At 32.6% G+C, this 11,567-nt stretch overlaps 1 protein-coding gene across 1 annotated transcript; it reads left to right on the top strand.

Annotated features, from left to right (window-relative positions):
- The first annotated feature begins 352 nt into the window (after nt 1-352).
- On the top strand, nt 353-2,684 carry LOC111993905 (NDR1/HIN1-like protein 6). Its single transcript, XM_024025736.2, has 2 exons — nt 353-1,358; nt 2,359-2,684. The coding sequence occupies exons 1-2, from the start codon at nt 619-621 to the stop codon at nt 2,372-2,374; spliced, it is 756 nt and encodes a 251-aa protein (XP_023881504.1). The 5' UTR covers nt 353-618; the 3' UTR covers nt 2,375-2,684.
- The last annotated feature ends 8,883 nt before the right edge of the window (nt 2,685-11,567 follow it).

Raw genomic sequence — 11,567 nt, 5'->3', positions numbered from 1 at the left:
GTAACAAAGAAACGAAAAAAGAGCAGAAAAGAAACAAGAGAAGTAACGAGAACCGCCTATTAGCTATTGCATAATTTTACACAATTTATTTTCGAATTGAAACTGTGATTTAAAGTCACAATTTCTAAGTAAATCATAGCTTCAAGTTACAATTTTAGTTAAAAAAAAAAAATGAGTTGCGTAAAACTAAACAATAAGGCAAGGATAAAATTCCAAAGATGTAACAGAGAAACGAAAAAAGAGCAGAAAAGAAACAAGAGAAGTAACGAGAACCGCCTATTAGCAACCAAAAAACACCTTGTCCTATTCTCCTCACTGTGGAAAGTGTAACAAATCCATTCCCGGCCGCCATGTCAGCAAAACTCTCTCTCATCAAAATTTCTACCCTTCAAAAAGGCCTTTCGCAACAACTTACCCTTCTCTTTCCCTTCCTTTCCCTGCTCCTCTCCAAAACTCTCTCATTGTATATAAGAAAACTTCCTCTTCATCTCATTTCCTCTCTCTCTCTCTCTAGATCTGCTTTTATATTTAATTATTTCTTTATGTGAAGCTTCAATAATATTCATTCATTCCTCCTCCATTTCCTTCAGATACAAAAAACCACATTCCTTTTCAGAAATGGCGGAACCACCATTGAAGCCGGTGCTGCAAAAACCTCCGGGATTCCGAGACCAGAACATCCCGACTCACTCCGCGCCGAAGCCGGTTATGCGAACACCGCTCCTTCCACAATCCTACCACCCCAAGAAACGACGCAGCAGGGGCTGTACTTGTCGATCATGCTGTTGCTTTTTCTGTGTCCTAATCCTAATCCTGATCGTCATCGTCGGCGTCGCCTCCGCCATTTTCTACATTTGGTTCTTGCCGAAAATCCCCGCTTTCCACCTCCAATCCTTTCGGATCCCACGTTTCAACGTGACTGTCAAACCGGACGGCACTTATTTAGACGCACAAACGTTGATTAGGGTCGAAGCCAAAAACCCGAACGGCAAACTGTCACTGTTTTATAAAGACATTCATGTTAACGTGAAGGTGAAGGTCGGGCCCAAGGCGGACCCAACTGAATTGGGATCGGGGAAGGTGGGCGGGTTCACTCAGAGGAAGAGTAATACGACGAGCTTGAAGGTGGAGACTGATGTGAAGAACCAGCTGGTGGATGATGGGGAGGGAGCTAAGCTTAAGGCAAGCTTTAAAAGTAAAGGGTTGGTGGTGAGCGTGGAGGCTCGGACTAGGTTGGGATACATTGTGTATGGTCTGAAAATAGGGCCACTTGGTGTGAAGGTGTTGTGTGGTGGTGTGAGCTTGAAGGGTCTTGAAGATGGTAAAATTCCCAAGTGTACCATCAATACGCTCAAATGGTATGTTTTTTACTTTCTTTCAAATCCATATGGCAATGGTACAAGTACTTGACAATTATTATTCTGAAATTTCTTCTCAAGCTTAGTAATCATGCACTTGGGATTTATGATATATATCATTTTCATATAATCTTATGTGATTTACGTGTTTTAAAAATTTTTTTAAAAAAAAATTTGTTTTTACTTCCTAATGTAGTTTGATTATCTGAATTTATTAGACTTTAAATTATAATGAGTAAAATGCTATTAAGGGATTATAGGTTTTCCAAATAGGAGATTTTTTTTTTTTTTTTGATAATTTGATTATTCAATGAGGGCTGATTTAAGCTTTCGATATCTTTGTTTGAGACATTAAGATGTATCAATTGAATTACAAAGATCTTGAAAATTTGGAGATGAATATGTTGTCTAATTAGAGTGAAATGAAAATGTATGTAGTTTATAGTTATGCCAAATTTGTTCTCTATTGAATGTGCATAGACATACAACTGGCATTTCGATCAATGATGATTGCTTTTTTTTTTTAGGCCAAAAGATCAATTAGTTCCTTTTAGTGTAAATAGTATTCAAATCTAGGTTCTTATTCAACAATATATAAGAAACTTTACACATTGAATTATCTATAACACACAAAAATGTCTTATTAGTTTAATTGTATTTGGAGTTTCTCAAAACTAATATGTTTATAATACCTCTCAACACTACATCATAAAATAATGCTTATGATACTCCATATAAAATATAAGTTGTGGACTGGAGCTCAACTGGATTTATTTCTCATTTGGGTCTTTGAATTACTTTCCATAAGGAAGGGGGGCCCTCCTTATAGTAAAAACCACCTCCTGTTGATAGCAACATGGTAATCTGTCTATGACAGCGTTTTATTTACATTAATGAATTTTGATTATGAGTCACAGTTATGGTGGGTGATTTGTATATATCTTGAGTATTGATTGATTGACATTTGAAGATTATGATTGAGATTTTTGTTTTGATGCAGGATAAACATACATTAATGGGGTTGCCATGCTTGAAGATGAGTAATGGTGGAAGAGTGATTGTCATTTTTACGAGGCAATTTTTTTCTGGCATACATTTGTACCTATACTCAGGATTCTTACTAGTTTTATCGTTTATATACTAAAATAATCACATGCAATATTCTTCTTTACTTGGTAAATAATTATTATAAAAAAAAAAAAAGGATTGGAGGGAATCTATAACAGTCTGACTAGTGTCCATGTCTATGCTTTGGATTCTTCTTATGTATAATGGGATGCACATAAGTTGAATTATTTATGGGATTGAATTTATTTGTTTGTTTAATTTTGGATGGTAGATTGGCACATCATCTACACAGATCTTGTTCTTCATTTTGTTTTTTGTTAAATAAATTGAGACTCTTTTGGTGGGTGTGGCCAGTTGTGGGGTAGGAAGTTGGGCTCTTGGATTCTTGATGGGATTGCCAGGCTGCCATTTCTTTGTAAGAAAAAAAATAAATCAAAATTATATATGAAAGTGAAATAAGCTGTAATATCGTTTTAATTTGTTATTATTATTATTATTATTATTTTCATAATCTTCTTTCTTTTTTGGAGAATAAGGTGTAACGTATAATCCCTTTTGGAAAAGCTAAAATGGGAAAAAGACAACTTGTGGGTTACACGAATACAGTGACTGCCTTGCAAAGGAAGGATAGCCAGAGAGGGATATGATATACGTACTTCCTCCTCTCACATGAATGGTAGGTATCACTAATTAAATTCATGGTGGGACTCACTATTTATGTGAGAGGGAGGAGTACGCATTTATGATACTCTAAGAATACTTAATAATTTTCTGATAATCAGCTTTGTTAGACATGAATATAGGTGAAAGAATTTTTATGAAAACAATGCTCTCCTCACAGTTTTTTTTTTTTTTTTTTTTTTGTTTTTTTTGTGGGGGGGGGGGTGTTTGTTATTGTGCAAGGGTTTTGATTTCTAGTGTAAGTATCTCTAACTTGACTTAATTGGATGGTATGAGATTGTCCATGTTATTATTGTCGTTTTATGAATCTGATCATCCTTTTGGGCTCTGAGGTGATAAAAGAATGGGGTTGTGAGGTTAGGTAGATCTTTGAGATCTAAATCTTACCAATAAACAGGCTATATGAGGAATAAAATAGAGTGTCATCAGGAAAAATCTTCACTCTATGACTCATGACAGCTCTATAGCTTATCACCTAATTTCGTAGAAAGTACTAGTGGTGCGTAAAAATAAAATCTACTCATTCATGGACTTGTTTTTATTAAAAAAAATACTTTTTTTTAGAGAGTTTTTACCTATAATTGATTGATGTTTTTATCACCAGACCAAGATATCAATTGGTTTTTGGTGTAGGCGAAAATTGAACTTCATATTTCTTATTCAACCATAAAAAATTTTACCAGCTAACTAAAACCCACTACAATGAATTGGTTTAGGAAATAGGCATAAACACAACTTTTATTTCTTAAAAAAAAAAAAAAAAAATACTCAACACAATTTTGGGTAGGATGTTCTAAGGGTCTATTTGGACTGTGCTTTCAAAACTTGTTTTCTAAGAAATTATTCTAAAATGCAATATAAGTTGTTTTCTCATCGTAAAAGGCTGTTTGGTACTTTTTATTATTATTATTTATTTCTCTTTAAAAAATAATAATAATAACAAATTGCAACCATGCCAATCCCACAATTAGATTCAGTTCAAAACCCACACAACCTTGTTGCAACCTAACGTCCTAATCCCTCCTCAATTGAACACCCAAATCCAATCTCACTCTCATAGAGGGAGTGATAGGCCAAAAACGTATTGACCATTTTGGTAAGTTAATCAATTAATTAGCCAAGCTAATTAATTAGATTCAATTACATGCAATAAGATTCTTCCAGTATGGGTGTTGTTATTAGAGACTTCAATGGTCAAGTTGTGGCTGCTCTATGCTTGCCGCTTTAGTCTTATTTTTTTGCAAAGCTTACGAAAGCTTTTGCTTTGGAGCAAGGTGTCCTTTTTGCTCAAGAACTTCAGCTGCCTCAGGTTATCTTTGAATCTGATGCTTTGGTAGTTATTCAAGCAATTAATGATAAAGCTACAAGGAGCATATTTGGTCACCTTATTCAAGGAATTCTTCAGGTTTGTGAGTCATTTGAGTCTTGCCATTTCAAGCACTTAAGTAGAAGTTTCAATTCAGTGGCCCATAAGCTCACACAGCACGCTAGAAGAACTGGAAATCATCAAATTTGGAAGGGCGTTGCCCCTCCCTTTGTACTGTCTTTTCTGCAATCTGATCTGTGTAGTTAATTGTTTCTCTGTCCTGCTTCATAGGTTCTTTGTATGACTCTTCTTGGCTGGTTTAATGAATATGATTCTTTTTCAAAAAAAAAAATTACATGCAATAAGCGTGGTAGTACAAACAAATCATCAAATAACTAAATGCAAAGGAAATTAAATTTGACACGGGTGATTTGTTTATGAATGAGGAAAACCACCGAGACAAAACCCCACCGGGTGAATTTAAGATCACCACTCCCGAGAATCCACTATTATCAAAATAAGCGGTTATAAGGTTACAAGTAAAAGGAATCCCAGTACCTAATATCAACCTACAGTTGAACCCTTACTCCAATACTCAATTGGACTTGTAATGTATTAACAATCTCTCCTTTCAATGCACAGCTCCAAGTATGTGACTAACCAATCGATGCACGGATCCAAGTACGTGACTAACACACCAACTTGAGAAAGATGTTGGCTACAAAGTTCTTCAGTTCATCCAAATGATGAAGATCAAGAAGCTTCTTAGTTACAAAAACCTTAGCGCAAAGACGCAACAACTTCTACAAGGAATATGATGAACTAGAGCAAATTCTGTCTCCGATTACAATTTTCACGCACAATCAATTTGCATTAAGTTGCATCACTTTGCATCACCTTTGATGGCCCTTAAAATAATCCTTATATATGTTTAGGGTTGTGAGAAAAGAAACTCTACACAAATACACTTGGATGTGCGTGAAATCAGATTTGGAAATCTCAATTTCGTAATCCTAGATAGATACTGTTTCTGTCGAGCAACTATCGAGCATCAGCATTAAACCTCGATAGATATTATCTGTCGTGCTATCTGTCGAGCTTCAATAAACATCACTTCTTCACTTGTTTCTAGGACAGACTTACATGGCTTCAATATTAGACTTGAACTCTTATTTCTTGAAGTACTAAACCCATCCTAAATCTATCCAATTATAAGTAAAGTGTATTTTGTCAAAGGATTAGCCAATTTACAATAACATATGTTCTAATAAGTTCCACATATGTCCTAACACAAAGAGAGAGAGAGAGAGAGAGAGAGAGAGAGAGAGAGAGAGAGAGATTTAATAATAAAAAAAAAATATTATTATAATATGAACAATAGCTAGAAAACCAAAAAAAAAAAGAAAAAAAAAAAAGCACCATTCTTAAAACTGTTTTGCACAATAATTTTAGAATTTTTTTTCTAAAAATTGTTTTTAAAAAGAGTTTTAACTTATGACATCCGCTCCTAGTGATAACTCTTTATTATCAAACCAATACATCAGTCGGTTTTTGGTATAGGTGTGGATTGAACCCCAAATATTTTATTTAACCATTAAAGATTTTACTAGTTAAGTTAACTAGAACCCTAGATCTCTAAAGACATTACTACAAAAACAGGCTACAAAACAAAACAACAGGACCCACCAATTTTTGTTTCTTAACCAAGGCTCTAAACCTTATTGAACAATGATAAAACTGTTACTAATTTTACTATAAAAAAAAATTATAAATTAACATAACAATAAATGTGATGGTATTACATCAACAAGATTAAATAAAATTTTAATATTTTTTTTTGTATAGTATTTAAAATTTGACACATCAATTTGTAAGAGTTACATTAAATTTGTAATTTTTTTAGCATTACTAAACGTTCAAACCCTAATATTAATTAGGTTGATACTGTTTAAACCATTGTTAGTTTCTTTAAAATCTTATCCCCTCTCTTCTTGTGTGTGTTAAAAATACTTAATATTCTAAAAAAAAAAAAAAAGATTTGAAAGTCCACTCAACATAACTTCCATGTGTGACACATGGAGGAATGTGAAGATTAGAAAGGAATACAAACAAGAAGACAGAGGACCATAGTTGTCAGTATCATATCGTATTTAAAAAATTCCATATCGTATCAGCATATCATAAGTGCTCATAAATCGTACGATACAATGTGTGTATCATATGACTCATATTGTACCGTACGATACATAGACAAATGCTTTAAAATAAGATTTTTTGTTAAAATTTGTACTTTTATTTGAATCTAACAAGTTGTTAGACTTGTTTTAAATACAAAATTATTAGTTTACTTAATTTAACCTAATAAAATAACATATTCATAAGTTTTTTTTTTCCTTTCTTTCTTCTACAAATTTTGGACTACACAGTTCATACTTACACTTCACTTTAATATTTACAAATTTATTTTCTATATTATGAATCAGATATTAATTGAAAATATAATTATTTTTATTTTTTTCATTATTGTTATAAGTCCAAGAAACTAAAATGCCAAGAATAAATTTTTTTTAAATTATTAAAAAAAAAAAAAAAAAAAAAAAGAGATAGTAAATGTTAATAACAATGAAGAAAATTTTAATGAAGAAATAAATTTGCAAAATGATAAACATGATGATAGTATTGATTTAGATGGGGTTGATTAGCCAATATGATGAATATAATGAAAATAAATTATTTTTGGGTCATTTGTAATAGATTATCAGTTTTGAATCTAAACAATTTGAATGTGTACGTTATAAACACTATTTTGATTTATTTAGTTAGTTTGTTAAATATTATTACATAAATCATGAATAAATTAGTCATTAGTTGAATATATTCAAAATTTATAATAAATATACCCTTTATATATATATATACACATATCTTTTTATAAATTTTATTAAGTGATTGGGTATTTTACGATACACAATACGGAAAAATAAAAAATCGATTCATAATACAATTCACGTTTTGACAACTATTCAGAGGACACATAAAGATCAAATGAAACTTTTTTAAAAAAAAAAAAAAATCAAATCACACATATTGTAAGAAGCACCCTTCACTTGCAATTGTATATAGATGTTATAGATCGTTCGATATGATCAATCTCCCTTTTGGTTGGAATTGGGTGTTTACTTTTTTTGATGAGCTGAATTGGGAATGTACTTATCAAAGAGGAAGTGTGTTGTCATATGGTTTGTGAATTTGGAAGCGGTACATATTATGGGATTTATTATTATATTATGCCCGTGTGATACACGGCTTAATCAAGAATCATGTATAAATTAATGAAAATAAAAAATATTATTTTAATTAAAATTAAATAGAAAATAAAAATAAAGTAATCTTTTACTCTATTTTTAAAAACGAAGTAACCTTTTACTTTAAGTTATATAATGAATGAATATTCTGTAAGATTAAGCTTTTATTAATAAAAAAAAAAATCATATATAAGTCCAAAATTAATTGAATGAAATATGGTAGATAACTATGCAACTAATATTTTAAAAAAAAAATTATAAAGGGAGTTTGCATAATTAAAGCTCATATTTAAATGAAAAACCTTGAATTCAATAATTTTAAAAAAAGATTAAAACCATATTTAAGTGATAACCTCAATGTAATAGTTAAGAATGATGAACAACTAAAATTACTAAACTAAATGTCTTTGAAAGTGAAAAAGGAGACCCCAAATTTCACCCTATCAAAACTAAATGTGTAAATATAAACTTCAAGAATTTTTTTGGAGAAAAACTCGATACCAAGAGTATTGTTTGATTGAGTGTTACGAAACCTCAAGGAAACTCCCTGAAGGAAAAGAAAAATAAAAAAAAAATTTGGGGTTTTACTTTTTGAAGCAATGATAGATACTTGGACATTCAAAATATTAATAAGAAAAATCATGAATCTGGCCTTATTATTTATAGTGACCTGAAAATCTAAAGATGAGAGTCATGCTATAATAAAGCTATTATCCATAATCATTCCTATATTTATCCAACAAACAAAATTTCAACCACGATAAACTTCAAAAAAAAAAAAATGATAAGAAGTTGTTTCTATTTAAAACAATAAATTAAGAAGTTGATATAAAAATCAAGGTTTTCAGACTCGGGCCGGATCGAGAGGTTGGACCATGAAAACCGGGAACTAGGATGAAAACCGGTTTTTTAAGCATAAAGAACCAGATTTTTTGTTAATTCCGTGAACTCCTAAAACTGGGGTTGGACCACACGAACCGGTCAAAACCGTGCGGTCCAACCCCTTAGCAATTTTTTTTTTTTAAAACAATTTAACACAATTTTATTCTACTTAATTAAATTATCCATCTCTTACTAGGAATAAAAAAAAATTATAATTAAAATCCTTTAAAGATATTCAAATTTACTTCAAAAATTAATCATAAATTTTAATGTTTTCATGGTTATTATTTTATTTTATTAAGTTTCTTATTTAGTTATTAAAATATTGGTGCATGCTTTCCATTCCTCACACTCCTGTGTTTGCTTCCTCTCGGTTATCTCATTTTCTTTGTTTATTTTCTCTGTTTTCTTGTTTTCCTACTTCTCTGTTTTTCTATGTTTTCTCCTGTTTCTCCTTGTTTTTGTTTACTGTGCATGGCTAAGGCCTTTTTATACTGCCTGTTGTGATAAGATTTGTCATTTTACCCCTCAACTACTTTTGGCCTGTTGTGGGTGTCCTTCCCAGACTGCCCACTGATCTGCTGGCTACCCAGCCACCACCACTACCCTGTGTTGGCCGCACCACGCTTCATTCCTAGACAAAAGTTGTTTTGTTTTGTTTTCTTGCTTCCTGTGGCACTCCCATTCGAATAAGGGCTGTGTTTCTCTCTTACTAACTCCTATAGCATGCACTTAGTGATTCCAGCTCATCTTTGCTTTTTTTGGGTGATATGTCATCCCAGTAGGGCATTTCCCCCAAAAACACTTGAGCAAGATCCCCAGAATAGGCTTCCCCCTTCTCCCTACTGCTAAACCATACCCTCTCTTACCTCTTTGGGGAGGGTATTGATTGGGTATAGGCTTTTTTTCTTTAATTCAGTCCATTTCTCCTTTCACTTTTGGTTTATGGGCTAACTAGTACTCTTGCCATGCCACTAAGGTGGGAGAGAGAGAGAGAGGAAATGATTTTGGTAAAGTGTCAATGAGGTGGGAGACCAAAAATGAGGTGGGAAGTTTGAAATTTTAAGTTTGAATTTTTTCAAATAGTGTAGGGACCTATTGTGGCAATATTGGGACATATTGCGATGGTTTTAAAACTGCCATAATAAGTAAGCCTAGGTCAAAGACCTATTGCAACGGTTTTAAAACCGTTGTAATAGGTCGTTTAGAACCAAGAAAATTTTCAACTGGATTACCTATTATGGCGGTTTTCAACCGCCACTACAGGTCTTAACATTGCAAAATCTATAGTGGCAGTTTTCAAACTGCCATAATAGGTATTTAAAAATAAATAAAAAACAAAAAAAAAACAACAACAACAACAACAACTTAATCTAAAGCCTATAGCGGCGGTTTTTAAACCGCTGTAATAGACCATTTAAATAAAGAAAAGAGCTCTTAATTAATGTAAATCCAATAGTGGCAATTTTAAAACTGTCGTAATAGGTTTTCAATGAGAAAATCTATAGCAGCAGTCTTAAAACTGCCGTAATAGGCCATTTAAAGTACACAAAAACAAATTTTAATTAATTTCAACCCTATTATGGCGGTTGGAAACCGTCGTAATAGCTCTACCTGTTGTAGCTATTTCTTAAAGTGCCACAATAAAGTATCTATAGCTGCGGTTTAGAAAAAGCCAACTTTAAATTGCTGTAATAGGTCAACCTATTGTGGCAATTTCTAAAAGTGCTAAGTAGGTCTCCTTTAGTGGTGATTTTCAAAACCACTAGGAAAAAAACACATCTGTTGAACCAATTTTTTGTAGTGAGTTTACACTTATTTCAAAGTCACCTTCAAAGATGGATTGTCAAATACCAATTTCCTAAACAAACTGTGCAACATGTCCAACTGCTAAAATTTCTAGGATAGCCATAGAAAGGGTTTTTGTAATTTTTATAAGAGGGGTTTCATCACTTCACCCAAGGAATTTCAACCACCACCCTAATATCGGCTTCATCAATGTCCTAAAAAATGACCCTATCAAAGTTAGTTTTGAAGGCTAGCTAGGGTATCAAATGGTTTCCACTTTGCCCAAACTTGACCCCTATTATTTTGAGGTCATATCTAGTATTCAAAATTTGCCTTGATTTGGTACCACTCTCATGGCTCACACCACTCTTTTTTCATTTTTGGTTTTTAAGAGTTCACTTTTTGTCTCATTTATCTTATTTTATTTGAAGGCTGAGATTTCTTCATTCTTGTAGCATGAACCTTTGGAAATCAGAGATGAAAGCTTGGCTGTCTTAACTATTTTTTCCAAAGGCAGCACACTTTCCCCCAACCAAGTCTTGTTTCTTCTGTTCCAAATATACCAACCTGTGATAGCAAATAAATCCAGTAGGTGTGACTGATGTCTAACTAGATTAAATAGGTTCAAAAAATTCCCAGGTCAGTTGTTCTTTTGTCAATCCAAACGAAATATTTTTTTCCAAACTACTTGAGCATTCTCACTACCCCATAATGCATGTATGCTAGTCTCAACACTATTAGAACAGAGAGTACATATGGAGTCTGCAGTCACTTTTTGCTTCAACAAGTTGCATTTTGTTGGCAAGGCACCATTACAAGCTCTCCAAAGAAAATGCTTAATTCTACCTAGGATTTGCAACTTCCATAAACCTATCAAAAACGATCTTGCAAAATCTTGATTTGAGATAGTAGCTAAAGCTCTGTTTTCTTCAATACATAAAAGCTGGTAGCCCGACTTGACAACTTAAGTTCCATTTCTACCCCACAACCAAAACAAATGATCTTCCTAGGCAGTAGCACACAATGGTATAACTTTAATCTTTTGAGTTTCAAAGTGTAGGAAAAGATTCATCAATTAATTGGCTATTCCACCAGCCCGAGCCATTATCAATAAGAGCAAAAATAGTTGCATCTCTAGGGATAATTGAAAGAGGGGATCTAATCTTACCATCACATTCA

The sequence above is a fragment of the Quercus suber genome, unplaced genomic scaffold (assembly GCF_002906115.3).
Source record: "Quercus suber isolate HL8 unplaced genomic scaffold, Cork oak 2.0 scaffold_108, whole genome shotgun sequence".
NCBI classification, from domain to species: Eukaryota; Viridiplantae; Streptophyta; class Magnoliopsida; order Fagales; family Fagaceae; genus Quercus; species Quercus suber.
The sequence above is the reverse complement of the archived record's forward strand: the minus strand, read 5'-3'. Positions and strand labels throughout refer to the sequence as shown.